The sequence below is a fragment of the Zophobas morio genome, unplaced genomic scaffold, assembly GCF_036711695.1.
Source record: "Zophobas morio isolate AGI-343-1 ecotype UQ-CSIRO unplaced genomic scaffold, CSIRO_AGI_Zmor_V1 ptg000021l, whole genome shotgun sequence".
NCBI lineage: Eukaryota > Metazoa > Arthropoda > Insecta > Coleoptera > Tenebrionidae > Zophobas > Zophobas morio.
In genome coordinates, this window is record NW_026972126.1 from 22,874,972 (window position 1) to 22,901,709 (window position 26,738).

Sequence of the window (26,738 nt, forward strand, 5' to 3'; positions counted from 1 at the left end):
CACGATATTAATAGAATTGACTTTTATTAACACAAAGGAAAAATAAAATAAGTTAAATATATAAAGTGCAACTTGCCAGTTTAATGTAAAAAAAGTAATAACTGACTCCATAGCATATGCCGCGATAACAATGGTTCGTCCAATTTGTCTTGGAAAAAAGTGCACAATCAACATATACAAATATTTTTGAGCCAAGTGTATTAATTAAAAATCAAAATCGTAACAAAACACAGTTCGCCGTTGTCAACAACCATATACAATATATTTTAAAAGAATAAAACAGGAAACCTTCTTATAGTCTGTCCATGCTAACAAATTACACAATTAATAATTTATGACAATGTTGCTGATTATCATTCCCATTCTGTTGTGCCTGGGGGCTTTGAAGTTAAGTCGTACAACACCCTAGAAACGCCCGGAACTTGCAAAATCTCTACAACCATTTTCTGCACGACCTGCACAAAACGGGATCAGTAAATCCACAAAGCGTCGAAACCACTCACATCTAAAGGCAGTTGTTTCCCAGGTACTGCAGGCATTCCTGTCATAAAGTCACGTGTGCAAAACGGTCTCAATACTATCGATCGCTGACAGGAGGGGATCCTCAATGCCTGGTCCCTGTCAAAGTGTAAAGGTAGCAGAATCACAGGCATTTGACTCACTGAATTCATATGACCACTATTTTGTAACACCTGTCAACAAAATCATCGTCAACCACGGTCGACAGTTAAAAAATATGTCTGCTGAAATGTAGATTCGTCTACAGGCTCGAATAGCACAAAACTGTTCTTTCAGCATTCTTATCTCGGAAGGCAGTATCGGCGGCTTCGTAATCTCCACAGAAAGCCACCTTCTTAACCTTCCTACAAACTCACCACACTAAACAAACACTCTGAAAACTGAAAAACTAAATTTGACGCGTTTCGCCAACAAAGTAGTTACCTGTTAACTTGTTTCAGAGTGTTTTGTGCGATTTGAAAAGACACTTTTAATGGGATCAAGGAAGCACTTACCGTGGTGGCGACGTCGTCGCATTGTCTTAATGTCGCTAAAACGTTACAAGTAAGGTATGTGATGGTGAGGTCTACAATCGGTTCTTTAACGAGGCCGCCGAAGACGTAACAGACTCTGTTTATATTCCGGCAAATTCTTGGTATAAGGCAAGCGAGAAACATGAGGTCGTCCCAATCGGGCTCTTTTTCACTCGAAATACCTACGACGTAACTGTACGAACGGCAATCGCCTTGGACTCCGACGCTTCGAATCGGTAGGAGTGTGGCTGCCAGCTTTTGCTTACTGGAGATTTTCCTTAATACGTTTCTGTTGAAGAAAGCACGTTATTGGTGCGCTTGTAAGTCATTGTGACTTAGCCAATAAGAACGAGGCACGTGTTGGTCTGACTTTATCCGGGGAGGGGAGAATTTACCGGAGAATATGGTCTATACATTTTTATTTTTTGATTTCTCGATTTTTGAATTTTCAACTTTTCGCTCCTTCAATTATTCGAGTTGTTCAGTTTTACAATTTTTCGATTTCATTTTTTTTTTACTTTTCGAGTTTTCAATGTGAAGTTTCTGATTTTTTTTATTTTTCTCCAAATTCTGGAAATTTAAATTGATCAAATTTTCAATTTTTTTAGTTCTACAGTTTCGCGAATTTTAATTTTTAGATTTTTCAATTGTGCATTACAAATTTTGAATCTTTGATTTTTTGTTTCAATTTAAAATTTTTCAAATGTTCCTTTTTTCAACTGTTGAATTCTTCAATTTTTGGATTTTTAATTTCTTTTTCAATTTTTTTGTTTATCGATTTGTAATTTTTTAAATTTTTCAATTTTTCCTTCTTAAATTATCGATTTGTCAATTTAAAATTTTTCAAAATTTTGATTTTTTAATTTTTCGTTTGTTCGACTTTATAATTTTGCATTTTTCACTCAGACGATTTTTCAATTTTTTATTGTTCCATTGTTCAATTTAGAAATTTTAGATTTTCCGATTTTACAACTTTTCTACTTTTCAATTTTTGAAAATTTTCCGTCTTCAACTTTTGAATTTTTCCGTTTATTAGATTTTACAATTATGTAATTTTTCAATTTTTAAAATGTTTTAGTTTTATATTTTTCAATTTATTATTTTCAGATTTTTCAACTTTTCGATCCTCAATATCTTTCAATTTTTCGTTTCCTCAGTTATTCGTGTTTTAATTTTTCGTTTCCTCTTTTACCAATTTTTCAATTTTAAATTTTGCATTTTTCTATTTTTTGGATCTCTGAATTTTTAAATTTTCAATTTTGAAATTTTAGAATTGTTCGATTTTCGAAAATTTTGATTTTTAATTTTTCATTTTTTCAATATAACGATTTTGCATTTTTTTTTTTTGGTTATAAGATGAGCAATTCTTTTGTCGATTTTTCATTTTTTAAATATTTTCTTTTTTTTTAATTTTTTCCATTTTTTTCTATTTTTTGATTTTTAATTTTTAAAATGTTTCCATTTTTTAATGTTTCGAATTTTAAGATTTCCCGGTTTTCTATTTTTCAATTTGTTTTTAAATTTTTCAATTTTTCTCTCTTCAATTATTATTCGAGTTCGACAATTTAAAATTTTTCAAAATTTTCATTTTTCAATTTTTGAATTTATCAATTTTTCGTTTGTTCGACTTTACAATTTTATTTTTTTCTCTCATCGGATTTTTAAATTTTTTATTGTACCATGGATCAATTATGAAATTTTCAATTTTACAACTTTCTACTTTTCAATTTTTGGAATTTTTTCGACTTTTCAACATGAATTTTTCCATTTGTTCGATTTTACAATTATGTAATTTTTCAATTTTCAAGATTTTTCACTATTTTATTTTTAAATTTATTATTTTCAACTTTTTGAACTTTTCGATCTTCAATTTCTTTAAATTTTTCGTTTCCTCAGTTATTCGAGTTTTAATTTTTCGTTTCCTCTTTTACTGATTATTCAATTTCAAATTTTTCTTAATTTTGAATTTCTCAATTTTTCACTTGTTCAATTTTCCAATTTTGCATTTTTCAATTTTTTTGATTTCTAAATTTTTAATTTTTCAATTTTGAAATTTTACAATTTTTCGATTTTTCAAAATTTTGATTTTTTAATTTTTCATTTTTTCAATATTACGATTTTGTATTTTTCTGGTTTTACGATGAGCAATTTTTTGCCGATTTTTCAAGTTTTAAATATTTTCTTTTTTTTTCAATTTTTTTATTTTTAATTTTTAAAATGTTTCCATTTTTTAATGTTTCGAATTTTAAGATTTCCCGGTTGTTAATTTTTCAATTTTTCTCTCTTCAATTATTCGAGTTCGACAATTCAAAATTTTGATTTTTCAATTTTTCGTTTGTTCGACTTTACAATTTTATTTTTTTCTCTCATCGGATTTTTAAATTTTTTATTGTTCCATGGTTCAATTTTGAAATTTTCAATTGTACAACTTTTCTACTTTTCAATTTTTGGAATTATTTCGACTTTTTAACTTTTGAATTTTTCCATTTGTTCGATTTTACAATTATGTAATTTTTCAATTTTTAAGATTTTTCAGTATTTTATTTTTCAATTTATTATTTTCAGATTTTTCAACTTTTCGATCTTGAATTTCTTTCAATTTTTCGTTTCCTCAATTATTCGAGTTTTAATTTTTCGTTTCCTCCTTTCCCCATTTTTCAATTTTAAATTTTTCTTAATTTTGAATTTCTCAATTTTTTAATTGTTCTATTTTCCAATTTTGCATTTTTCTATTTTTTGGATCACTGAATTTTTAATTTTTCAATTTTGATTTTTTAATTTTTCATTTTTTCAATATTACGATTTTGTATTTTTCTGGTTTTAAGATGAGCAATTTTTTTTCTCGATTTTTCAATTTTTAAATATATTTTTTTATTTTTTATTTTTTAATTTTTTAAATTTTTCCATTTTTTAATGTTTCGAATTTTAAGATTTCCGGGTTCTCCATTTTTCAATTTGTTTTTAAATTTTTCAAAATTTTGATTTTTCAATTTTTGAATTTATCAATTTTTCGTTTGTTCGACTTTATAATTTTGGAATTTTTCAATTTTTAAGATTTTTCAGTTTTTTATTATTCACTGTATTATTTTTAAATATTTCAACTTTTCGATTTTCAATTTTTGGAATTTTTCGACTTTTCAACTTTTGAATTTTTCCGTTTGTTCGATTTCAATTTTGGAATTTTTCAATTTTTAAGATTTTTCACTTTTTTATTTGCTAATGTATTATTTTGAAACATTTATACTTTGCGATTTTCAATTTCTTTCAATCTTTCGTTTCCTCATTTATCGAATTTTCAATTTTAAATTTTTCATAATTTTGAATTTCTCAATTTTTCACTTGTTCAATTTTTCGATTTTGCAATTTTTCTGTTTTGATTTTTTAATTTTTCATTTTTTCAGTATTACGATTTTGTATCTTTCTGGTTTTAAAATGGGCATTTTTTTTTTCGATTTTTTGATTTTTAATTTTTAAAATTTTTCCATTTTTTAATGTTTCGAATTGTAAGATTTCTATTTTTCTATTTTTCAGTTTGTTTTCAAATTTTTCAATTTTCCCTCTTCAATTATTCGCGTTTGACAATTTAAAATTTTTCAAAATTCTGATTTTTCAATTTTTGCATTTATCAATTTTTAAATGTTCAATTGTTCAATTTTGAAATTTTACTTTTACGATTTTACAACTTTTATTTTGTAAGGTTTCAATTTTTAAGATTTTCCAGTTTTTTATTTTTCAATTTATAATTTTAAAATTTTTTAACTTTTCGATTTCCAATTTCTTTCGATTTTTCGTTTCCTCAGTTATTCGAATTTGAATTTTTCGTTTCCTCATTTATCGAGTTTTCAATTTTAAATTTTTCATAATTTTGAATTTTTAGTTTTTGAATGTCTCAATTTTTCACTCGTTCAATTTCACGATTTTGCAGTTCTCTATTTTTTGGATCTCTCAATTTTTTAAAATTTTCAATTTTTACAAATTTTGACTTTTAAATTTTTCGTTGTTTCAATTTTACGATTTTCCATTTTTTTGGTTTTAAGATGAGCAACTTTTAATTTTAAAATTTTTTAATATTGAAATTTTAGAATTTTGCACTTTTACAATTTTTAAATATTTTGATTTTTTTATTTTTCGATTTTTAATTTTTAAAATTTTTCTATTTTGTTGCCATTTATAAAGATTTTCCAATTTGCTATTTTTCAGTTTGTTTTAAAATTTTTTCCTTCTTCAATTATTCGAGTTTTCAATTTTTACTTTTACAAAATTTTGATTTTCCAACTTTTGAATTTTTCAATATTTTGATTGTTCAATTTGTCTATTTTTTAGATTTGTCAATTATTTGAATTTCATGACTTTTTTTTCAATTTCCATATTTTTTTCCCAGTTTTTCGATTTTTTAAATTTGTTTCGACTTCAAATTTTTCGAGTATTTTCCGTTTCTCAACTTTTAAATTTTTTCAATCTTACAATTTCGCAAGTTTTTAATTTTTAACAGCGTTTTTAACAATTTTTCCATCTATGAATTTTCCAATTTTTCGTTCATTCAATTATTCGAGTTTTGAATTTTAAATTTCCAAATTTTTTTCATTATTTCATTTGTTCATTTTGCGATTTTGTATTTTTCTAGTTTCAAGTTGAGCATTTTTTTATTTTGCGATTTTTCAACTTTGAAATTCTACAAATCTTCTGTTCAATTTACAGATACATATATTGATTTTTTTTCATTTTTCAACTTTTTTCCAGTTTTTCGATTCGCAATTTTTGGTTTTTCCGATTTTTTAACTTTTGAATTTTTCATTTTTTCATTTAATTTTGCAATTTTTTATTTTTTCGTTTTTGAAGATTCTTCGGTTTTTTTTTGCATTTATTAATTTTAAAAGTTTCAATTTTAGAATGTTTCCATTTTTCACTCTTTTGTTGCAATTTTTCAATTTTTAAATACATATTTACAATTTTTGATTTTTTCGTTTATTCGGTTTTCGTTTGTTCAATTTTAAGAGTTTCTAATTTTCCAATTTTTCAAGGTTTTTTAGTTATTCAATTTCTAGAATCAATGTTTCATTTTCTCGATTTTTAATTTCTCTCTTTTTCAATAAAATTTAAACTGGAAGTTTGAAAAATTTGAAATCAAAGACTGAGAAATTGAAAAATCGCCATAGAAAAAGGACGTTTCTTGGGCCCCTTTTAAGAAAAATACTCCCTACGCCGCTGTTGTCGACAGCCATGTTTTTTTTTTTAATAATTTTTAGCTTCCAATTCTCCAGTACATTCTCCCCGCCCCGAGCTCCGCCCTCGCCACGCCCACTCACCTCTCCTCGTTATTCGTCACCGCCTCCACCCTGTTCAAGAGCGCGTGCTTCTTCTGCAGCATCTGGTCGAACTCGACGATGATCTTCACCAGCACCTGCGTCTCTGAGAAATCCCTCTCCATGTACGGCTCCTCCGCGCACAGCACCCTGATCGCCAAGCCCGGCCCCGGGAACGGGTGCCTCATGACCAGCTCCGGCGCCAGCCCCAGGTCCCTCCCCAGCGCCCGCACCTCGTCCTTGTGGAAGTCCTTCAGCGGCTCCACCACCCGCCCCTCCGCCCGCAGCTTCCGCACCATCTCCGAGTCGTTGTGGTGCGTCTTGATCGTGTCGGCCTTGGACGAGACCAGCGCCGAGGCCGACTCGATCAGGTCCGGCCGCAGCGTGCCCTGGCCGAGCACCACCTCCTCGGCCTTGAGGTTGAGGTCGGCGATGATCTCGTCCGAGATGCGCACGAACACGTCGCCGATGATCTTCCTCTTCTCCTCCGGGTCGCACGTCTTGCACAGCATGCTCGTGAGCGTCGTGCGCAGCGTCGCCTCGTGCTTGTCCACGGGCACCACCGTCGTGCCCTCGAGGAAGGTGCTGGCGGCCTTGACGACGCGCAGGCTCAGGCCGATCTTCTGCAGGGAGTGGTAGACTTTGGTGCTCTCGTTCTTCCGCATGAAGCCGTTGTCGATGTGGATGGCGATGATCTGGTCGGGGCGGAGCGCCTTGTGGAGGAGCGCCGCCGCGACGGTGCTGTCGACGCCGCCGCTGACCAGCAAGAGGACCTTGTTGTTGCCGACCGTGCTCTTGATGTATTTGACGCACTCCTTCTCGCGGGTGGGCATGGTGTAGTTGCCGGTGAGGCCGGCGACGTCGAAGAGGAAATTTCGCAGGATGGTCTTGCCGTTGGGGGTGAGGTCGACCTCGGGGTGGAATTGGAGACCGTAGAGGCGGAGCTTCTCGTTGCAGATGCCGGCGCAGAAGGAGGAGCTCTGGGCGATCGGTCGGAAATTGTCGGCAACTTTGTCGATGGCGTCGCCGTGGGTTAGCAATACTGTTTGGACTTTATCGAGACCTCTGCAAGAAAGTACAAATGTAACACAGAAAATAAAAACAACAGGCTTAAAATACAAAGGTACTACGAATTGTTTGGCCAGGTAAAGGAGCCTTGGGCAGGACCCGCAATGAAACACTGCATAACAAAACCAAATTTAAATTACTAAAAAGTCACTTATTTCGTTCAGTTAACGAAACTGGCAGTTCAATTTTCCAAAATTTTTTTTTTTATTTTTGTAAATATTGATTCATTTTAGAAAAGAAATAAGATACTACAAAGTATTGGTATCCTCCTTCAGATTTTTACAATTTGCTCCAAAAAAAAAATGGTCTAAATTTATTTAAACCTTCCAAAATCCAGTTGCTTAGATAAATCACAAAATTTACTTTTGTGAATTTCATTTTTTTATTAATAATTAATAAATCTTAAAAAGACAAAATAACAATCAAAGCAACAAAAGACAACAAAGAAAAAGTAAAAAAAAACATGACCAAAAAAGGCGAAAAAAATGGAAAAAGAGGACAAGGACATGACGAAAAAAAAGGCGAGAAAATTCGAGAAAACAGTGATGGGTACAAAAAACCCAAATAAATGCATTAAAAAAGGGACAAAAAGACCGAACACGACAAAAAAAAGCAACCAAAAAAAAGGTAATAAAAAATGCGATACAAAAAAACGGGGGTAAGAAAGTATTAGAAAAAAAGCTGAAAAAAGAAAAAGGGCGACAAGCAAAAGATGACAATACAAAAAGTTGTCAAAAAAAAGGTTTTAAAAAAATGCGACAAAAAATGTAAAAACTACGAAAAGAAGATAAAAAGGGCAATCAAAGAATATTCATAAAAACAGGTAAAAAGAAAAAAGAAAACAAACAAAAGGCGGAAAAAAAGGTGACAAAGTGTCAAAAACAGATTAAAAAACGACAAAAATGAGGGATTTTAATGTTTGGTTTTTTCTATTTTTCGATTTTTCAATTTCTTGATTTTTTATTTTTCGTTTCTTCAATCATTTGAGTTTTCAATATAAAAAAACTTTTCAATTTTTCGTTTGTTCAATTATACAATTTTCCAAGTTTTCGATTTTTTAAATTTCTGCATGTTGCAATTTTTCAGTTTCACAATTTTGCAAATTTCCCATTTCACGATTTTTCGTTTCTTCAATTTTTCGATTTGCAACTTTTTGAGTTTTCAAGTTGAAGTTTTTCAATTACTCGATTTTTCAATTTCTAAATACATATTTAAAATTTTCGTTTTTTTCTTCGGTTTCACGATCTTTAATTTTTTCGATTTCGTAATTTTTCGCCTCTTCAATTCGAGTTTTCAGTTTCAATTTATAGATTTTTCAACTTCAAATTTTTTGTTTATTAAAATTTACGCCTTTTCGGTTTTTAGACTTTTATTTTCCAAATTCTCGATTTTCGAGAAAAAAGACATCAAACAAAAAATGATTAAAAAAAGCAATAAAAAAATCGTCAAAAAAATAATATAAAGGAAATAATATAGAAGGCGATCAAAAAAAGCGAAAAAAAAAACTAAGAAAATAAAAAGTTGATAAAGAACGGCAAAAAAAAGGCATTAAAAAGTGCCCAAAAAAAACTATAAAAATAGAAAAAAAGAGGATAAAAAGGGCAACCAAAGAAAAGTGATAACAAACACGGAAAAAAGGACGATAAAAAAAAACATAAAAAAGGCGAAAAAAGATTAAAAAACGACAAAAATGGAGGATTTTAATTTTTAGCTTTTTCAATTTTTCGATTTTTTATTTTTCGTTTCTTCAATCATACGATTTTCCAATTTTCCAGTTTTTCGATTGTTTAAATTTTTCAGTGTTCAATTTTTCAGTATTACAATTTTGCAAATTTCAGATTTCGCGATTTTTCGTTTCTTCATTTTTTCGAATTACAACTTTTTGAGTTTTCAATTTCAATTTGTGGCTTTTTCATATTCAAAATTTTTTTACAATTTAGCAATTTTTCGATTTTTAAATATTTTGATTTTTTCCCTTTTCAATTTTTCGATCTTTAATTTCTCTTTTTCTAGTTTTTCTAGTTCTAAATTTCAAATTTTTCAAGTTTTCGTTTCTGAAAATTCGCGGTTTTACAGTTTTTAGGTTTTTTTTTTCCAATTTCTTGATTTTCGAGAAAAAAGGGGGGGCAAACAAAAGATGACAAAAAAAGCGATAAAAAATCGGCAAAAAAATCCTTGAAAAATGAAGATAAAAAGAGCAATCAAAATAAAGTGACAAACACGGAAAGAGAACGATGAAAAACAGGAACAAAAAAAGGCGAAAAAAAAGATGACAAAAAGTGTTAAAAAAAAGATTTAAAAAAAAAAGATAAAAATTGAGATTTTTAATTTTTGGTTTTTTCCATTTTTCGATTTTTCAATTTCTTGATTTTTATTTTTCGTGTCTTCAATCATTTGAGTTTCCGATATAAACAGACTTTTCAATTTTTCGTTTGTTCAATTATACGATTTTCCAATTTTCCAGTTTTTCGATTTTTAAAAATTTTCAATGTTCAATCGCAAATTTCTGCTTTCACCATTTTTCATTTCCTCAGTTTTTCGATTTGCCACTTTTTGAGTTTTCATTATTTTTCAATTTCTAGATATTTAAAATTTTTTGTTTTTTTTTTTCAATTTCAGGATCTTTAATTTTTTCGATTTTGCAATTTTTCGCTTCTTCAATTCGAGTTTTCAATTTCAATTTATGGATTTTTCAACTTCATTTTTTTTTTACAGTTATGCAATTTTTCGATTTTTAAATATTTATTTTTGATTTTCTCCCTTTTCAATTTTAGATCTTCAATTTCTCTTTTTATAGTTTTTCGAATACTCAATTTTTAATTTTTCAATTTTTCGTTTCTTAGTCTACGGTTTTTCAGTTTTTAGATGACAAAAAAGGCGATAAAAAAATCGTCAGAAAATGGTCAAAAAAATAATATAAACAAAGCTATATAAAAGCCGATGAAAAAAGTGAAAAAATCTACAAAAAAATATCAAAATAAAAAGTTGGCACAAAAAAGGTAAAAAAAGATGACAAAAAGCGACCAAAAAACACGAGGGTTAAAAAGGCGGAAAAAAGGTATTAAAACACCAGTGCCAAAAAAATATATAAAAATTGGATAATAAAAAGGGCCGACAAGTGTCAAAAATGCGACAAAAAGGGTAAAAAAAATATGAAAAAAAAACGGTCAAAAAAAGAAAAAGAGACAAAACAAAAACTACAAAAAAGGCAACCAAGAAAAAAGTGATACTTGCAAACAAGAGAGAGAAAAAGGCAAAAAAGTGTGAAAAAAGTGATAAAAATAAGACGAAAAAAGGTAAAAAAGAAGTTAAAAAATGATAACAAAAACGGTAAAAGATGAAAAAATTTGGCAAAAAACTATTAAAAAACGACAAAAGAAAGGAGGAAATTTTGAAACGGGCGAAAAAAAAAATAGGCAAAAACTACAAGAGAAAAGGTGATAAAAAATTAAAAAGGCGTCCAAAAACGCGGCAAAATAACAAAGTGATGAAAAGGGGCCATAAAAAAGGGTAGAAAAAAAGAGGAAGAAACAAGGTAAAAACAAAGAAAAAATGACGATAAACAAAAAACGAAAGAGATAATAAAAAAGACAACAAAAAAAAAAACGAAGTTACGAAAGATTTGTCCAAAGTTATTTAAACGGAAGCTCCCTCGCCTCTGAAGTACGCACGAACAAATACAGTTTCTACAAAAAACTATAAAATTAAATTTTGCGAATTATATTAATTTATTTTTTTTATGATAACCCATATAAGTTAAAATAAAAATATATGAAAAATGTTAAACAGAACACTAGAGTCGAAACACAATAAGAAATACACTGTTTGGTTATCTCACAAAAGAATCATGAACCAGAAGGACGAACGCCGGTGTTGGTACAAGCAGCACAGTTTACTCCCCACAAACCCACAAATGGACCCGTCCGAAAACATGTACATCCACTGCGACGTCTTATTACCGTGTTCTTCTCAAAATATTTCCACTCTAGCTCTAATCCATTTATGGAGAACGTGAAATACAGTTTTTGCGAATTTAGTGAAATGGAAGTTCCTGCATTTCATAATTTAGGTCTGTTTTTAAATAAACTTTCTTTTGCTATTGAGTTTTTTAAGCTTCTGTGTTTAAAGAACATATTTTAAATTGTTATCTTTGTAAAAGACTAATAATAACACTAGTTTACAAGATTTTAGCGCAAACTTTGAAATTTATTGTTAAAAAAATAATGTTGGCAACACCAACGCTTTCCTTTCAGTTTGACATTTACGGTCGAATAACTGTCAAATAAAGTGTCAAACAGCTGTAATGCCAACATCATTATTTCAAAACAATTTTTCATGGCCTGCTCGACGAATTTTATGAACCCAGCAGGTAAAAAAAAAACATAAAGAACTGTTATTTCCATTTCTGAAAATAAAACTTGATTAAAGTTTGTAAAAATGTAATTGTACTGAAAATGAATTTTCTTTTTCCGCTTGAAGAAGCAAAATTATAAAAAAAATATGAAGGGGTTTCCCAAACGCCTAAACCAATCTCTGAGATATAGTAAATTAAAATTTGAGTCTTCAACTTAAGTCAATACAAAGATTTATCTAAACGGTTTATGTTTACTATTGGCAACGGTGGGCATATCTTGGCTCACTTTGAAAAATTTTGCCATTAACGACCGTATTTGCTTTTTTCTGCATTGAACAAAAGGAGCAAAGTTCTTTCCTGACTGTTTTCAACCGTTGTTTGGCAAATCAGAAAAACTTTCCTTAAAAAAATGAGTTTTTCTTTACAAGAACGCAAATAAAACGCGATAAAACTTTTCTTTGACAAAATAATTTGTGACAAAACACTGCATGAAAGACACATTTTATGTCAAGATTATTTTTGTTTAACGTTTTTATCACAAACTCTTAAAACTTTGATCCTGAATTAGTTAATTTCACAACCACGTTGTACTTCTTTAATCTAGCAACAGCTGCTATGACGCTACTCTAGCATGTTTTTGAAACATTTTCCATTGCAAAATCCTATCAAAAATAAACCAATCACTCACGCGGTATTTCAGCAAAAACCAAAAACATCTGCCGCCGACCTTGACCTTAACCAATAAACACAAAGATAAAATTCTACTTAACAAACCCGCAATTAAAATCAATTTAAATGTCCTCGCAACAAGATAAAACCGTTACATCGCATTAACACAATTCCGAACCGAAAAAATCTACTCACTTGAATAAAATGCTTTTTGTGTTCACTTCTATATTGTATTGCCCATCTTCTCTGCTGTCTTTCCTAATCACGGTCCCCCCGAACTCCTTATTCATCATCTGCATCCCGTAACAAATCCCTGAAATCCAGCTTTAAAACGAACTCCACACCACCTACACCACGTACCTAAAACTGGCAAACCTATTCGAAAAATATCCGCATCGTATCTGGGCGCGTCCTCCGCGTACACCGAACTCGGCCCCCCCGAGATGATCACGGCCCTGTAGCCCCCTTCCTTAATGTTGAACGCCGGCGTGTCCAGCGGCAGAATGTGCGCCTCGATGTTCAGCTCCCGGACCTTTCGGTCGATGACTTTCCCGTACTGCGCCCCGGCGTCCAGGATGACCACTCGTTCAGGATTGGCAGCCCCATTCGTGTTCGCGTACTGACCTTCCAGGTTTAGACTGTGCATAGCTTTGCGACCGCAGCACTGAAATAACCTCAAAATCAGCACAAACTCTTGGATTCTCACGGTTTTACCAATGATAACAAGTTCATGTCCTGGGTGCGGGCATAATAGGTGTAGTGATTTGCAAGTTTGTTTTTTATTTGGGATTTTGTCCGGACTGTGTTGGGCTAAATATAACCTGGAGAGGAGGGGTTCGTTGTGTGGAGGTTCTATTTATTGTTTACATCGCGAAGACGCGCAAAACGGCTGAGACAGAGGGTTTGGAAGGGGATGGGGTTGGTGCTTCGGGGTGGAATCACATGGTCGGCGACCGGCAGGGGCGGATCATGGGGCGAATTGAGGGAAACTTGGACCCGCACCAGGAGCATGCTGGGGGATTTCGATGGGAGAAGGTTTTCGGATGGGTATTTTTTTCAAAATTGTTGCTATTTTGTGACAAATCTTGACCTATAAGCCTGCGGCGTATTTTGATTAGCGCCGGTTTTGGAAATGGGTGCTGGGTTGTTTGATGGGGTTGGGTCTTTCGGGGGTTTTTAACTGATGAGTTGGGCTTACCTCGAGGATTGTAATAATTAAATAACAATAATCGTGATGGAAATTTGTTGATAGAAAATGTCAATCACATCACTTTTATAGACAAAAAGAAACTGCGTTATCGGCTGGGTTCCGGCGCGTTTCTATGACAGTCGACAGAGGGCGCACTCACAATTAAATATTAATTAATTTAATTTGCTTTATTACTTAATCACTCTGATAAAAAGAACCCATCAACAAGTAACCATGAACTTCTTTATCAATTTTCTAAATAGCGTTGAATTTAATAATTAACACCAATTTAGCGTAATTGTAGACTTACTACAAAACAACGGTGTTTTTCTGGTTGCATAAACACCTGCATAATTTTATTTTACATTAAATACTTCAAAACCCTACAAGTACTCATCAAGACAAGTAAACAGTTGCAAAGTCACATTAGTAATTTATCGACATATCCATATTCCTGAAAACATTCCTCATTTCCTGAACCACCAACCCTTCGACGTACTCATCCTCAACCACCCTTTCCACTAGATCGTCACAATCGCTTTGAATTTCCCGCCTGATCACCGTCAAAACGGCATCCGCAAGCTTCTCCCTCTCTTTCGCTGTCAAATCTTCCCTAATCACCTCATCCAGAGGCCGCTCTTTCCCATTCAACATAGCAGCCCCAACAGCGGCAGCTGCAGCCCCTTCAAACACCAAAACAAAATTGCCAATCAAAACGTGCCACGTGCAACATACCAACAGCCAATCCTCTCGGTCCGCCCACAACTACTCCCACCACAAGCGCCACCGCAGCCATAGCGGCAAATTTAAATTTTTGTTTAGGGGCACATTTAAGTTTATTTTCTCTGGCGATAAAAACGCACAGATCGAGAACTTCTTCACGGGAAGACATTTCCACTGAAGTATTGATCCGAGGGTCGTAAAATTTTTACGCCTGGATGCTAGCCAGGACCGCATTAGTGGTTTTTGCGATCTTGAAGTGCAACCACGGTTTTAGTGTGAAGGTTCAATGACGTAGACAAAAGTCTGGTTTAGTTTTTATTGGGGTGGATATTTGGAAATTATTTTTTAACACCGTACACAAGGTAACTGATGTCGCTGCTTTCGTCTAGGTCGAAATTGTCGTAAGTGAGGGTGATTTCCACGTCCCTTGTGACGTAGTAGTTTTCGGGGTCTACCAAAACGCGCCATTTGTATTCGGGGTAGGCTTTGTTGTAGTGAATGCTCAGTTGTTTGGGGATCTCTGATTGGTGATACTGTTGAGAGATTTGGGCAATGATTTCAGGACCTTCGTTTAGAATTTTGTCGGGGGCTTCATAGTGGTCCATTACCATTCCCTGTAATTACAAATATAAAAACTGTGATTGTATATAGAGGGCTAATTTACCAAAATGTGAGGCCTGATGTGGCTTTGGTCAGCGATAAAGTTACCATCGACGTCGTATTTCAGAACAGAAGGTTTCCCTAAATTTGCAGGTTTTAGACTTGTGATGAAATCAGACACTTCTTGGGCAGAAGCAACTGTCGTCTTGTTGTAAAGAGCAAAGTTTTCAGCCCGTCCATACTAAAACAAATCGTTGAATAACCAGCTTCAAACAGTTGGACGATTTACCAATTCATCTTTGTCCAAGTAGATCAAAAGCTTCTCGTTGCCTTCGTCATCGAATTCCTCCATGGTTATACTCAAAGGAATCCCTATCAGCGACATCGGCCCAAAGATCTCCTTGATCTCTTTGAGTTCTTTGTGGGGCAAAAGCCTATCGTCATCCTCTTCGTCATCGTCGTCGTCGTCCACTATGTTCGTAGGAGCATCTTCGTCTTCGGGTTTCGGAGGAATAACCAGCTGGATGGTTCGAAGCTCTTGGACCTTTCCAGCCTCGTCGAGCACCCTCTGCCATCCAACGATAGTGAGGTTAGTAGCGCTGTCACTCATCTCCTCCAAGAACCCTCCGAGAATCTCAACCTTGTTTCCCGCCCAAGCTGCTCCCACCTAGACAACTCTTTCAAAAATGGAACTACAAGTTGCTGGCACTTACGAAGAACCTGACTAATTGCGCCGCTTCCTCATCGGTGATTTCTTCGGACTCGTCTGCGGTTTCTTCGGCATCTCTGCGCTTTCGAAGATGGTTGACAGCTCGATCGGGGGTTTTCGTGAAGAATGGAGATGTTAGGTCTTTGTCGTGTAGTTTTTTTAAGAGGTGGTGAGCTTCAGTGGCTGCTAAGGCCACAAGGCCTATGAAGAGGAGGAGTTTGAGAGACATCTTCGATGAGAAAGCGGAGACTAGAGTCTGGGAGAGCGTTGGCGAATTTATTAAATTTAAAGGTGGGTTATCGGTGACCTCTGATAGCGGGGCGATTAGTGGAAAAAACAACAAGAAGTGGAATTATATAATTTGTGATAAGGGAGAAGTTTGGTGGAAAATATTTTTGTTTTGATATGTAGAAGAGTGGGTTTAACACGTATCTCTTTCAAAAAGACCTTTCGACCCAGTGATACACAAAGTGGTCTCTTTTTTGTTACCTGATGATAAACAAAGTTCAATAGACGATGACCCAACATCAGCCCAGTTATTTTTACAAAACAAACAAAATAAGTAGCTCCAGTGACCCAAAACCTTGACTGGAAGACGATACAAAGTATCACCAAAGTTTTTACACATAGTTGCACAAAATAGACAAAAAACCGATAACAAAAACAAAGCTACCAAACATCGTACATTTTTCCAACACCTATCCACCAAAACGGTCCACAATGAAGAATTCTCTTCTTCTTTTGGCGTTCTTCTACGTACCGGTTTTTGCAAACGTGAGACTGTCTGACAAAGCTGGCAGACTTTTGGGCGAAACCGTTTTTCCTTTCAAGAAACTCACAACCCTCGACTCTTTCAAAAATTTTTTCGAACTGGTAGAAGCCAAGAAACTCAACGTGTCTCTGGTGCGCTCCGCAACCAAAGTCGTGGACAAATCATTCTACCAATATTCGACGATTGTAACTTACCCCTACTTCAAGGTAAGTTCTCACGTTTCTACAATTTTAATAACCTTGACAATCTAGGAACGGAACACCCAAACTAATTTCACCATAGAAGAGTGCGAAAAATTTTTGGATCTCGCTCGTACTGACAAAGTGGCTGCCAAAATTAGTCTGTCTCGAAGAGAAAAAACGTATCAAGTGTCAAACACTTATGACGCTATGGCATATACTAATGGTCATGTAATGGTGACGAGTTTCTGGGAAAAAACTAATGGAATCGGATCAAGGGACAAAAACTATGTTGTTCACAAAACTTATTTCACCACGGGGGCGGATGGCAAAAACGCAACAGTGAAAGTTATTTGGGGAAATATAGACGTGCGAGTCGTGAATTCTCACAATTTTACAGACGAAGAAATCAATCTGAACAAGAAATTGTTTGCGAGGGTCATCATCGCCTATAGTTTGAAAGACATGGGGCAAGCGCTTGCTGCAATGTTCAGTCGCACCTATCCGGATCAAAAGTGGCAAGTTGTGTCCACTACTGGACAATACAGCTACGTTAAAGCCAAGAGGATGATCACTTTTCAAATAGGTTTTACAAAATACGTGATTTATTCTATGTAACAGAAACAAAATAAAGAATGAATCTCTTTATTGTTCATCTAGATTTTGACACCATAGACGAAATATATATCATGTATCCAGTCATAGAAGTCGTAATTGTCTGAACATAACTTGACCCACACGTCCACGTCAAGATAAAAGTTCTTAACGTTAACCCCAACCCTCCAGTCGTACTCAGGAAACTCTTGGTTAAACCTCCACGCTAACTCCTCCGGAATGTCTTCTTTGGTCGAAGTCAAGAAAATCTGGGCCATGATTTTCGGCGACTCGAGAAGAATTTCGTCTGACGCTTGCCACGACTCTAGAACAGTACCCTAACCCAGAAATACAAAGATTCTTTTGTAAGCAAACTTACAAAAATGGATAGGTCTTGCTCCACTTCGTCCCCTTGTAAATTTCCATCTTCGTCGTACACCAGAACTACAGGTTTGATCAAAAACGAGTCACTCTTTCTGCGCGCTAGCTCAACGAATTTGTCCACTTCTTCTCTGGGTGCGGTTTGTGTTAGGTTGAACGTAGTCAAACCCCGGTCAAGCCTGAAATACTACCAACAAACGAGTAAATTATCTTCGTTGTTAGTGTGTAACTTACAACCCAGATTGGAGTCCAGTAGAAAAGTATTGGACTATTTTGGTACTGGTCTTGCGCTTCGAGTAAAACATCCAGCAAAAACCCGTCACGCTTTGGTTGCTCGTAGTCAAAATTTTTGAAAAACGTGTGTTGAAGCTTTCTTTTGTGGAAATCTTCTTCGTAGGCTCTGTCCAAGTAGGTGAGTTCGTACGCGTCTTGGGTTAGTGGAGGAAACGCTAACTCTATGGAGTTGACGCCTGTCAGTTTTCCCGAAGAGTCGTAGACGTCCTGCCAGCCTATAAGTGACATATTGTAGCTGTACTGAGTCTCGGATTGGATCATGCGGGCCAGGTTTGTCAGTCGCGTTTTCCAGATGACCTAAAGAAGATTTAGACGGTTTCTGGCTAAAATATTAACTCACATCTGTTGAAGAATTTGCACCCCGACGAAGACGAGCTGATTCTTCGTCAATAGGAAGATCGACAGGTGGTAGGAAATCGATAGGGTCTGACAATTTGGCCCCAGTTGATTGAAGAGCAACCACAATGGAAGAAAAAAGAAGATATTTCCTAAGCATGTTTAGCGACTTCGGTTGACTGAAGAATTTTGCTATGAAATTTGTCGCGATAAATAGACACCAAAAAAACAATATCAATTTAGAGGTCATTCTTATCAAACGTGTTTGTTTTTTTTTTTCAAATGGTGTCTTATTACACAAGAGTAGTAAAAAGATTAAAATCTTTGGAATCTCGAATCGAAAACAGTATCAGATTCTTCTCTGTGAAGCAAAAATTATCAATATGAAGCAACACTCTACCTAATAATCGAAATTTGATAAACATAACCCAATTAACTTGTTTTTTAATAAAAAATCAGAGTTGCAGCGACCCAGACACTCACAACAAAAAGATTGACGAAAATAAACCTCTATCACCACTTTCGTGTAATCAGTAAAAATAACGATAACCAGATGCATTCAGACTCCCCGACCTTACACTCAAAATACATTCTCTAGAAGAAAATGAAGACTCCGCTCTTTCTTCTTCCTTTGTTTTGGACTTTGGTCTTCGCGAATCTTCGCTTTCCCTCCAACGACTCTTCCAAGCCAGAAGTAGAATATCCAAAAACACAGCTCCAAGACCTCGACTCTGTCAGAAGCTTCCTCAGACTCGCCTACGGCAGCGCCTTCAACATCTCCATGGTGCTCCACACCAACAACACCAAGGACGACGCTACTTTGGAGTTTTCGATGTCCATGACTTTTCCTGCGGCTAAAGTAAGTATTCATGCTTTCTGGGTTTTGGTAACCACGGTAGTTTAGGGGTTTGAGATAGAAGACGAGCTGAACGAAGAAACCGGGCGAAAATTTTTGGAAGCAGCTCGTGGGGATAAGTTGGCAGCCAAAGTTCGTCTTTCTCAAGCTGACAAGGAGTCGGTTTGGGAAAACACCATTGACAAACTTCCAGTGACCAATGTCCATAGAATGTTGACGGAGTTTGACACAAAACGACGAGGGTTCAACTCCAGAGATCACAATTACGTTTCGCAGCACACTTTCTTCACGCAAAGCGAAGACGGGAAGAGTGAAACAGTGAAAGTGCTTTCCGTGGATTTCGACGTAATAAATACGACTTTGAAAGTACAACACAAGTTTCTGTGTTCTTGTTGTTTGTAGATACAAGTGCTCGAGTCGCTTGATTTCACAGATGAAGAAATTGCTGAGAGTAAGAAGTTGCTGACTGGTGCTTTCATCGTCTACACTCCAAGGGACTTTCCAAAGGCACTCGTCGCCTTGTTCAAGCTGTCTTTTCCAGGTCACAGGTGGCAATTTGCGTCTGACGTTGGCAAAAACAACTACACTAAGGCGAAGAAGATGATTTCGTTGAAGTTAGACAAGTCACAATATATGCTTTATTCGATTTAACTGATTTGGGTACAATAAAGTGTCATGGTTTAGTCTAGATTTTAATTCCATAGACCAAGTAGGTGTCCTTGTCCCCTTCATAGAACTCAAACCCGTCTGTTGACACCTTGATCCAAACATCGTTATCCAGTAGGAATTTGCGCGGATTGACTAGAACCCTCCAGTCGTAGTTGGGGTAGTCCTCGTTGAAACGACGACCCAAGTGCTCTGCACGTTCCTCCTTCTTAAAATTGACAGCAACTTCGGTCATTATTCTTGAACTTTTTAGAAGAATGTCGTCGGAGGCTTGCCACGAATCTACAACGTAACCCTACGCAAAAACTAAACAACTATCCTTGGTGGTACACTTACAACCAGAGAAAAATCCACCAGTTTCACTTTATCTGTCTTCAATTTTCCATCTTCATCGTACACTAAAACTAACGGTTCCAAAGAAGAATTGCCTTTTGAACGTATGGTTTGAACGAAGTGTTGAACTTCCTCTTTAGTGGCTTTTTGCGTCTTGTTCAGCGAGACCAAACCATCGGGTCTGAAATACTACAAACCAACTACTATATTTGCAAAATTTTTGACTTACTGTAGTAGTGGGTGTCCAATGGAAAAGAACTGGAGGGTCAGTATGTTTATCTTTAAGTTCAATTATGACATCGAGCGAAACTGTTTGATTGTTCAGTCCCTCGAACATGGCAAAACTTTTGTGTACTTTGTGTTGACTTTGTCTGGAATGAAGATCATCATAATCCCCAAGATCCAGGAACTCAGAGTCGTCTGTATTCTTTCTGACTGGAAATGCCAGTTCTATGGAGTTTACTGCTACCAGTGTACCAACAGAGTCATAAACGTTCTGCCAGCCTATGAGCGATATGTTGATGTTTCTTTCGGAGAATAGGTCGACTAAATGCATCCAGAATGGAAATCTTGTTCCCCATCTTATGGAGGGTCCAGTTGGAGAAGAAGGGTCACGACGTAGACGCGTTATTTCCTCATGTACTTCATCTAGATCCAAGAAAGATAGAAAATCTAGAGGATCCGATGGTTTGGCTTCCAGTGAATGGAAAGTGACCAACACCCAAAAAAAAAGAAGATATTTTTTTAACATGTTCACTGGTTGTGTTAACTGCAGATACTAGTGAATTTCGTTATGAAACTGATAACCAACACTGGTATAAAAATATTTTTGTCAAAGGTCATTTAAAAATAATGCAGTTGCTATCAATGATTTGTTTTGACAAAAGTACACCACCCTCTTTATTTTATATATTTAGCATAGTCTCCTTTTCTAAACCATATTATAGTCTATAAAGTCAACAAAAACAGATAACCAAACTAATCACTCTCGACCTTGTCATCACACTCTCATAACAGTCGCAACTACGAATTAATCAACACACCATGAAGATTTTGCTCCTCTTGATACCCCTATTCTCCTCCACCCTTTCCTTCACACCACTTTTCCCATCATCACCCCTCTCGGACGTCGAATCGCTCCACCGCCTGATCGACATAGTCAAAACCAACCACCTCAACCTCTCCATCGTCATCTCCAAACAAGAAACCAACGCCGACGTCGCCTTGGACGTGTCAGTCTCCCTCACCATTCCCCTAAACCACGTAAGTACCCACCCCTTCACCACCCACTCTACCGTTGACGTTCCAGCAAGCCCGCACCCGCCCGACCCTCGACCAACCCGCCTGCCAAAAATTTTTGGAATTCGCAGCTGGGGAAAAACTCGCCGCCCGAAGCTTGTTTTGCAAAGACAACGACCACTTCAAAATGGAAAACACGGGCGGGATGCCCAACAGCCACGCCCATCGAGTGTCAACGGTGCTAGACGACGGGAAGAAGAACGTGTGGTCGGACAAAAACTACATCTCGCGGTATAGTTTCGTGGTTGGAGGAAACGTGACGAAGAAAGTGGTTTTCGGCGACTTTGACGTAAGTATGAATGTCAATAGAACGGTTTGATTGGTTTGTTGTAGATTGAGGTGAAACGGGCGGCGAATTTTACTGATGAAGAGGTGACCAAAAGCAAGAAACTTCTCTTGAGGGCGTTCCTCGAATACACGCCGAATGACTTTAGTCGGGCGTTGGTGGCGATGTTTGGTCAAGAGTTTGGTCACAGGTGGCAATTGGTGGTTGATTTTAACGAAAAAGGGTACATCAAACCGAAGAAGATCATCGAGTTGAAGCTTCTTAACAAAAGATACATGATATATTCTGTTTAATTGATAATAAAAGTACATTTAAATTTTAATCCCGTATATGAAATAGATGTCGTCTTGTCCTTCGTGGAAGTCGAAACCGTGTGTGGATAATTTAATCCAGACGTCTTTGTCTAGGTAGAACTCGCCAGGGTTTACCAAGACGCTCCAGTCGTAGTTTGGAAAGTGCAAGTCAAACTCTTGAGCTAACCTTTTGGGGAGAAAGTCTTCGGGTTGTTGTTTCGTATCTAAAATAGTTGTTGCCAAAATTCTAGGACCGGCTAGAATGATCTCATCTGACGCTTGCCACGAAGCTACAACATAACTCTACCCAGAAATAGATTTTTCCTAGATGAGCAAACTTACAGACACGGAGGGACTAGAACTTTCTGCATCGTCAACCGGTTGTAACAACAACGACTTCGAACGCAGTTCTTCCACGAATTTCTCGACTTCTTCATCTGTAGCATTCTGGGTTTTGCTATAAGTAACTAACCCATCTATTCTAAAGTACTAGGAACAAGTTAGTGAAACTCGATTGTTTGTACTTACTGTAGAATCGGGAGTCCAGTGCAGAAGACTGGAAGAGTCGTCCCGATTTTGCAGATGTTCATCTCGAGCTTCTAGGAAAACATCAACCATAACTCCTTGTGCCCCGATTCGTTTGTAAACTTCCAAAACTCTAGCAACTTCGTACTGTACACTTCTGTCGTGAAGTTCTCTATAATTTTGGTCCTTTAACATCTTCACCGTTTCAGCACCTTTCCTGACCGGAAATGCTAGCTCTAGAGAGTTGACTTGTTTGATGTTTCCAGAGGCGTCGTAAACGTTCTCCCATCCGATTACAGATATATTGAAGCTTCTTTTGGAAGTTTTTTCGATAATGTTGCACCAACTCTTCCACCGCTTAGTCCAAACTTCCTAGACGACAAACTGTCAAGTTTGGAAGATCTAGATAACTACTTACGTCGTCAGTTTCTGTCAAAGTAGCGTCGCGACGCACGCGCGACACCTCTTCATCCAGTAGATCCAAATCCAGAAGTCCAGCAGAATCCAGAAGTCCGGCTTCTCCTGAATAGAAAACCCCCAAAACCAACGACAAGAGAAAATATTTGCCAAACATTTCAGACAACGTTTCTTCACTAAATTTTTATTAGAGATAAACACTGACTTGAAGGTCAATGTCTAGATTCTTCTAATCACTATTTTCACAAATAAAAACACAAACACTTTCCAAAGGTGAGAGGTCCAATTTTCGATAGCCCGTTTGACCCCGACCCCTGTTGTTGATTTGGTCTGCCCCCAATCAAACAAAAACAAAAGTGTTATCACCCCGATTATATAATTATTTTTCCGAAAATGTTTTGACCGTCTAGCTGACCTTGCGATAATCCTTAAATAAAACTGCCACCAAGTGAAATCCGTGAGCACAAATCAGCCGACCAGCATGTCCGCCCAAACGTCCCTCTTCATCTTCACCCTTCTTGTCGCCTGCGCGCTGGGGAGCTACAAATGGTCGAAATATGAACCTGTGAGTACACACCTCAATATCGTAGACGAAACTAACACAAATGTAGCAATTAGAAAAAGCCGAATATCCCCAAAACATCACCGCTACGGAGACTTTGAAGGAGTTCATTCGTCTGGTGGACAAGCACAACTTGAACGTCTCGTTGATCCTATCGACAGCCAAGAACTTCGAAAGCGATAACTTGAAAGAGGCGCTTGCTATGACATTCACGTTCCCGGTGAACCAGGTGAGTCTAACTTTAGTCTAGAATGGAGTCTGATTCGGGGTTTAGGAAAGCGTGACGAAGGCGACTTTGGACAAAGAGGCGTTCAAGAAGTTGGCTGAGGTTGCCAATAAGGAGAAACTGACTGTTGGTGGGGGTCTTTCGACCAACAACGTGCTCAAAGTGATATCAAACAACAAAAAGGGTTTGCCTATCACCAAAGCCTACAAGATCTTCACCGGTATCAAAAACGGCAAAACTGGATTTGTCTTCGACGAGGAGAACTACGTTGCTCAGTACACGTTCGTGACACCTGGGGCCGACGGCAAGAACCAAACCACCAAGGTCTTCTATGGAGACGTCGATGTATGTTTTTTGACAAGTTTTTCTTTTTGGTAATTTGGCTTTGTGTAGGTGGAGGTGGTTGATAAGTCCGAAAGTGCCAAAGATGATGTGGTCACCACTATCAAGAAAGCCCTGATTACGGCCCTTTTCACTTACGACGAAGATTTGATTCCAAAGGCGGTGACCACCCTTTTGGGTAAACAATTGCCGGAGCATAACTGGGACGCTGCTTCTCAAGTGGGTGACAATAACTACATAGAGTCTGATTTGTGGGTCGAATTCACATTTTTGGGGGACAAATACCTTGTCTACGCCAGTTAAATGTTTCGTTGTCAATAAATTTGTGATAAATGTGTCGTTTTTGCTTTATTTTGACTATTAGTTGATAACTTTGATAATTTGATAGATCATCGTCCTAGATATCAATTGATTGACAATGCACGCACTCTTCTTTCGCGTCGTTGTTTACGGCGGCCATAACTCGACGTTAGACAGTCTGTCATTTAAAAAAATAATTAGCGGTAAATCTGTGGTTTGCAGTTTTATTATCTGCACAACACTTTCCTTGCGGTCAATGCGAGTTCCACTTTACAACTTATCCAATATTCGACCGAATTTTATGTCGGAATGTGTCGTCGTTGCATCTTTGAATGCGCTGAAAATATTTATGGCGTCGTTGAAAGCGCGTTTCTCTTCGTTTTATTGCAATTTTTATTCTTCTGTGTGGAGGGAGCGTCGCGGATTGCGCAGCCCGCGATTGCGGGATTTTATCAAAGTGACATTTTGATTCGGGCTGGTTTGTAGGAAATTGGGAAATGCGAGGCGTGAAGCGGACGATTAAGTTATCAGAATTAGATAGTTAGTAATTGGGATTTACGAGATTTTGGGTTAACGAAATTTGATGCGGAAGAAGGAGTCGGAATCGGTTTTTCACTTTCGGCTGGATAAGCTAAATCTGGAGGCACGATCTTCGAATAGTTTGAAGATTAGTTGGCGGAAAAAAAATTGGCAAATACACTGACGAATGTTCGCTCAGGTGATGGGTAATGAATCATGCATAATGGCGGTATCTATGTAAAATTCTGTAACCACAATATTTTACTGGATAATGAAATAATGACTAAAGTATTTGGTGTTGAAGGGAGCGTTTTGATAACTGAATTAAAAGAAATGAGTTCATACCTACTTTTAATTATTAAGCCAATATTTTATTTTACTTAAGTAAGGAAAAACTAAAACCCTCTTTTTTTTAATTCAACTATACTTTTCAACACATTTTCAGAGACGCATCGAGCACAAAATTTCCTGTGCAGATTTTAACACTTCCGCCATCCAACAATGATTCTTTTGATATACACAAACTTTCTGCATCTAAAATAATTCACCACCAAGAATTCTCCATAAAAATAAAGGGTGTTTTTTTTTCTGAAGACGTCTACATTTTTCAGTGAGGTGGTGATTTGATTGACAGCGCACGAAACAAACATTTTTGTTTAGAACTAAACAAAGAAACTAGAATAACCCAAACTTGGTGATCATCAACGGGATAATTTTTTTAAATAAGTATATCGTGTGTTAATTATAATTAAATAAGTATCATACGCTGAATTATAGTGGAACGTCAGCTTGTGAAAATAGACGGAATATATTTGAATTGCTAACTGCAGAAAGGGGACATGTCCCATTTTTTACCACAATAACATTCGTACATAATCGTGTTCTAGAGGTCTAAACACATCTTTACTGCAAAAACGGGCCATGTTTAATGATTTAGCTCGGGGCTACAAGCGGATGAAATTTACGGTTACAGCAGAAAAGGGATATGTCCAGGAGATATCGACTTTCTGCAGTAAACACCGTGGTCTCAACGTCTTGCGTTATTCTTATCCAACACGACACTCAAAAACATGTCTTACATGGTAATTTCTTGTAGAGAAGTAAGAATTTTGCAATTAAGCTACGCCCTCTTGGCTCACGACGAATAAAAAAATCATCACAATTGAGATAGGGTGGGTGGGCGGGGCTTATATTTTGCCCTTTTTTCTTAATCTCCGCAGTCATCTTTTCACAACAAAAATTTAAAACATGTTTAAAATGGTAAATTTTTGTAGGGAAATAGATTTTTCAGTGACGCTTCACTCCTCGGCCTGGAAACGAATGAAAAATTCATCATTAAACTAAGCCCCACCCACACCTGCCGCGAACTCAATAGTGGAGAAATTGTCATTCGTTGCCAGACTGGGGGGCGGAGCATAATTGCAAAATTTGTAGTTCCCTACAAAAATTGACCATTTTAAACATGTTTTAAATTTTTGTTGTGAGAAGATGACTACGTGTATTAAGTGCAAAATTAGTATAATAACTAGCCATCAGCCAGAAGAAAATGACGGATATAACAAACACTTTACGATTTATCCCAGACGCTTATAACGCATTTTGGCAGGAGATTGCTACTTGGCCAACTGTAGAACAGGAGCGCGATAATGATTAAGTTTTTTAGTCAGATATACATATAACATGTTTGTGTAAAATTATAACTGAAATAAAGCTGTTTTTGTGTTTTTTTTACCTTTTTTTTCATTTTACTGCAAAAAGGGGATATGTCCAAGTGTCAAATTTGACAGCCAAATTGACCCAAAAAAGAAAACATGCATTTAACCAACACTCGTTGATAACTGAGAACATAGAGAACCGACAATTGAAAACGGGGATCGGAAACAAGTAGTTGTAAAAATCTGAGACGTTTTAT

At 36.0% G+C, this 26,738-nt stretch overlaps 10 protein-coding genes across 11 annotated transcripts; 4 read left to right on the plus strand and 6 right to left on the minus strand.

Annotated features, from left to right (window-relative positions):
- Window positions 1-5: 5 nt before the first annotated feature.
- On the minus strand, window positions 6-13,724 carry LOC135132270 (GMP synthase [glutamine-hydrolyzing]). 2 transcript variants are annotated; one of them, XM_064060301.1, is made up of 7 exons: window positions 13,624-13,724; window positions 12,786-13,089; window positions 12,621-12,738; window positions 6,338-7,399; window positions 1,014-1,320; window positions 504-692; window positions 6-455 (listed from the first exon to the last, which is right to left on the minus strand). In XM_064060301.1, the coding sequence occupies exons 2-7, from the start codon at window positions 13,069-13,071 to the stop codon at window positions 354-356; spliced, it is 2,064 nt and encodes a 687-aa protein (XP_063916371.1). In that variant the 5' UTR covers window positions 13,072-13,089; window positions 13,624-13,724; the 3' UTR covers window positions 6-353. The 2 variants fall into 2 exon arrangements, with proteins under 2 accessions (XP_063916371.1, XP_063916370.1); XM_064060300.1 differs by lacking the exon at window positions 13,624-13,724 and adding an exon at window positions 13,140-13,240.
- Window positions 13,725-14,036: 312 nt separating this feature from the next.
- LOC135132361 (protein C19orf12 homolog) lies at window positions 14,037-14,431 on the minus strand. Its single transcript, XM_064060434.1, has 2 exons — window positions 14,350-14,431; window positions 14,037-14,297 (listed from the first exon to the last, which is right to left on the minus strand). The coding sequence occupies exons 1-2, from the start codon at window positions 14,408-14,410 to the stop codon at window positions 14,041-14,043; spliced, it is 318 nt and encodes a 105-aa protein (XP_063916504.1). The 5' UTR covers window positions 14,411-14,431; the 3' UTR covers window positions 14,037-14,040.
- A 208-nt stretch (window positions 14,432-14,639) lies between these two features.
- On the minus strand, window positions 14,640-15,911 carry LOC135132845 (uncharacterized). Its single transcript, XM_064061056.1, has 4 exons — window positions 15,651-15,911; window positions 15,227-15,604; window positions 15,002-15,178; window positions 14,640-14,951 (listed from the first exon to the last, which is right to left on the minus strand). Exons 1-4 carry the CDS (start codon window positions 15,873-15,875, stop codon window positions 14,676-14,678), a joined length of 1,056 nt encoding a protein of 351 aa, XP_063917126.1. The 5' UTR covers window positions 15,876-15,911; the 3' UTR covers window positions 14,640-14,675.
- Window positions 15,912-16,103: 192 nt separating this feature from the next.
- LOC135132492 (uncharacterized) lies at window positions 16,104-17,252 on the plus strand. Its single transcript, XM_064060611.1, has 2 exons — window positions 16,104-16,624; window positions 16,670-17,252. Exons 1-2 carry the CDS (start codon window positions 16,367-16,369, stop codon window positions 17,213-17,215), a joined length of 804 nt encoding a protein of 267 aa, XP_063916681.1. The 5' UTR covers window positions 16,104-16,366; the 3' UTR covers window positions 17,216-17,252.
- On the minus strand, window positions 17,227-18,692 carry LOC135132490 (uncharacterized). Its single transcript, XM_064060609.1, has 4 exons — window positions 18,207-18,692; window positions 17,807-18,163; window positions 17,571-17,759; window positions 17,227-17,529 (listed from the first exon to the last, which is right to left on the minus strand). The coding sequence occupies exons 1-4, from the start codon at window positions 18,450-18,452 to the stop codon at window positions 17,254-17,256; spliced, it is 1,068 nt and encodes a 355-aa protein (XP_063916679.1). The 5' UTR covers window positions 18,453-18,692; the 3' UTR covers window positions 17,227-17,253.
- A 46-nt stretch (window positions 18,693-18,738) lies between these two features.
- Window positions 18,739-19,741, plus strand: LOC135132493 (uncharacterized). The gene is made up of 3 exons (XM_064060612.1): window positions 18,739-19,061; window positions 19,107-19,403; window positions 19,461-19,741. The coding sequence occupies exons 1-3, from the start codon at window positions 18,807-18,809 to the stop codon at window positions 19,707-19,709; spliced, it is 801 nt and encodes a 266-aa protein (XP_063916682.1). The 5' UTR covers window positions 18,739-18,806; the 3' UTR covers window positions 19,710-19,741.
- LOC135132491 (uncharacterized) lies at window positions 19,683-20,847 on the minus strand. Its single transcript, XM_064060610.1, has 3 exons — window positions 20,287-20,847; window positions 20,061-20,246; window positions 19,683-20,019 (listed from the first exon to the last, which is right to left on the minus strand). Exons 1-3 carry the CDS (start codon window positions 20,806-20,808, stop codon window positions 19,744-19,746), a joined length of 984 nt encoding a protein of 327 aa, XP_063916680.1. The 5' UTR covers window positions 20,809-20,847; the 3' UTR covers window positions 19,683-19,743.
- A 142-nt stretch (window positions 20,848-20,989) lies between these two features.
- On the plus strand, window positions 20,990-21,964 carry LOC135132174 (uncharacterized). The gene is made up of 3 exons (XM_064060160.1): window positions 20,990-21,320; window positions 21,367-21,645; window positions 21,690-21,964. Exons 1-3 carry the CDS (start codon window positions 21,102-21,104, stop codon window positions 21,933-21,935), a joined length of 744 nt encoding a protein of 247 aa, XP_063916230.1. The 5' UTR covers window positions 20,990-21,101; the 3' UTR covers window positions 21,936-21,964.
- On the minus strand, window positions 21,917-23,084 carry LOC135132173 (uncharacterized). The gene is made up of 4 exons (XM_064060159.1): window positions 22,879-23,084; window positions 22,464-22,832; window positions 22,278-22,424; window positions 21,917-22,238 (listed from the first exon to the last, which is right to left on the minus strand). Exons 1-4 carry the CDS (start codon window positions 23,032-23,034, stop codon window positions 21,954-21,956), a joined length of 957 nt encoding a protein of 318 aa, XP_063916229.1. The 5' UTR covers window positions 23,035-23,084; the 3' UTR covers window positions 21,917-21,953.
- Window positions 23,085-23,325: 241 nt separating this feature from the next.
- On the plus strand, window positions 23,326-24,345 carry LOC135132199 (uncharacterized). The gene is made up of 4 exons (XM_064060202.1): window positions 23,326-23,442; window positions 23,489-23,668; window positions 23,714-24,010; window positions 24,059-24,345. The coding sequence occupies exons 1-4, from the start codon at window positions 23,359-23,361 to the stop codon at window positions 24,308-24,310; spliced, it is 813 nt and encodes a 270-aa protein (XP_063916272.1). The 5' UTR covers window positions 23,326-23,358; the 3' UTR covers window positions 24,311-24,345.
- Window positions 24,346-26,738: the final 2,393 nt, after the last annotated feature.

Bases quoted from the DNA above. Each gene is read 5' to 3' on its own strand.
- LOC135132174 (XM_064060160.1), top strand. From the start codon at position 21,102: ATGAAGATTTTGCTCCTCTTGATACCCCTATTCTCCTCCACCCTTTCC. The intron at 21,321-21,366 runs GTAAGTACCCAC...TTGACGTTCCAG, and splicing joins TCACCATTCCCCTAAACCAC to CAAGCCCGCACCCGCCCGAC. The intron at 21,646-21,689 runs GTAAGTATGAAT...GGTTTGTTGTAG, and splicing joins TGGTTTTCGGCGACTTTGAC to ATTGAGGTGAAACGGGCGGC.
- LOC135132492 (XM_064060611.1), top strand. From the start codon at position 16,367: ATGAAGAATTCTCTTCTTCTTTTGGCGTTCTTCTACGTACCGGTTTTT. The intron at 16,625-16,669 runs GTAAGTTCTCAC...TTGACAATCTAG, and splicing joins TAACTTACCCCTACTTCAAG to GAACGGAACACCCAAACTAA.
- LOC135132493 (XM_064060612.1), top strand. From the start codon at position 18,807: ATGAAGACTCCGCTCTTTCTTCTTCCTTTGTTTTGGACTTTGGTCTTC. The intron at 19,062-19,106 runs GTAAGTATTCAT...ACGGTAGTTTAG, and splicing joins TGACTTTTCCTGCGGCTAAA to GGGTTTGAGATAGAAGACGA. The intron at 19,404-19,460 runs GTAATAAATACG...TGTTGTTTGTAG, and splicing joins TGCTTTCCGTGGATTTCGAC to ATACAAGTGCTCGAGTCGCT.
- LOC135132199 (XM_064060202.1), top strand. From the start codon at position 23,359: ATGTCCGCCCAAACGTCCCTCTTCATCTTCACCCTTCTTGTCGCCTGC. The intron at 23,443-23,488 runs GTGAGTACACAC...ACACAAATGTAG, and splicing joins AATGGTCGAAATATGAACCT to CAATTAGAAAAAGCCGAATA. The intron at 24,011-24,058 runs GTATGTTTTTTG...GGCTTTGTGTAG, and splicing joins TCTTCTATGGAGACGTCGAT to GTGGAGGTGGTTGATAAGTC.
- LOC135132490 (XM_064060609.1), bottom strand. From the start codon at position 18,452: ATGACCTCTAAATTGATATTGTTTTTTTGGTGTCTATTTATCGCGACA. The intron at 18,164-18,206 runs GTGAGTTAATAT...AATCTTCTTTAG, and splicing joins GTGCAAATTCTTCAACAGAT to GTCATCTGGAAAACGCGACT. The intron at 17,760-17,806 runs GTAAGTTACACA...GTTTGTTGGTAG, and splicing joins ACTGGACTCCAATCTGGGTT to TATTTCAGGCTTGACCGGGG.
- LOC135132845 (XM_064061056.1), bottom strand. From the start codon at position 15,875: ATGTCTCTCAAACTCCTCCTCTTCATAGGCCTTGTGGCCTTAGCAGCC. The intron at 15,605-15,650 runs GTAAGTGCCAGC...AGAGTTGTCTAG, and splicing joins CGCAATTAGTCAGGTTCTTC to GTGGGAGCAGCTTGGGCGGG. The intron at 15,179-15,226 runs GTAAATCGTCCA...GATTTGTTTTAG, and splicing joins ACTTGGACAAAGATGAATTG to TATGGACGGGCTGAAAACTT.
- LOC135132491 (XM_064060610.1), bottom strand. From the start codon at position 20,808: ATGTTAAAAAAATATCTTCTTTTTTTTTGGGTGTTGGTCACTTTCCAT. The intron at 20,247-20,286 runs GTAAGTCAAAAA...GTTGGTTTGTAG, and splicing joins ATTGGACACCCACTACTACA to TATTTCAGACCCGATGGTTT. The intron at 20,020-20,060 runs GTAAGTGTACCA...GTTTTTGCGTAG, and splicing joins TGGTGGATTTTTCTCTGGTT to GGTTACGTTGTAGATTCGTG.
- LOC135132173 (XM_064060159.1), bottom strand. From the start codon at position 23,034: ATGTTTGGCAAATATTTTCTCTTGTCGTTGGTTTTGGGGGTTTTCTAT. The intron at 22,833-22,878 runs GTAAGTAGTTAT...TTTGTCGTCTAG, and splicing joins CTTTGACAGAAACTGACGAC to GAAGTTTGGACTAAGCGGTG. The intron at 22,239-22,277 runs GTAAGTTTGCTC...ATTTCTGGGTAG, and splicing joins GTTCTAGTCCCTCCGTGTCT to AGTTATGTTGTAGCTTCGTG.
- LOC135132270 (XM_064060300.1), bottom strand. The intron at 693-1,013 runs GTAAGTGCTTCC...TTTTGTTGACAG, and splicing joins GCGACGACGTCGCCACCACG to GTGTTACAAAATAGTGGTCA. The intron at 456-503 runs GTGAGTGGTTTC...CGTTTTGTGCAG, and splicing joins GGAAACAACTGCCTTTAGAT to GTCGTGCAGAAAATGGTTGT.
- LOC135132361 (XM_064060434.1), bottom strand. From the start codon at position 14,410: ATGGCTGCGGTGGCGCTTGTGGTGGGAGTAGTTGTGGGCGGACCGAGA. The intron at 14,298-14,349 runs GTATGTTGCACG...TGGTGTTTGAAG, and splicing joins ACCGAGAGGATTGGCTGTTG to GGGCTGCAGCTGCCGCTGTT.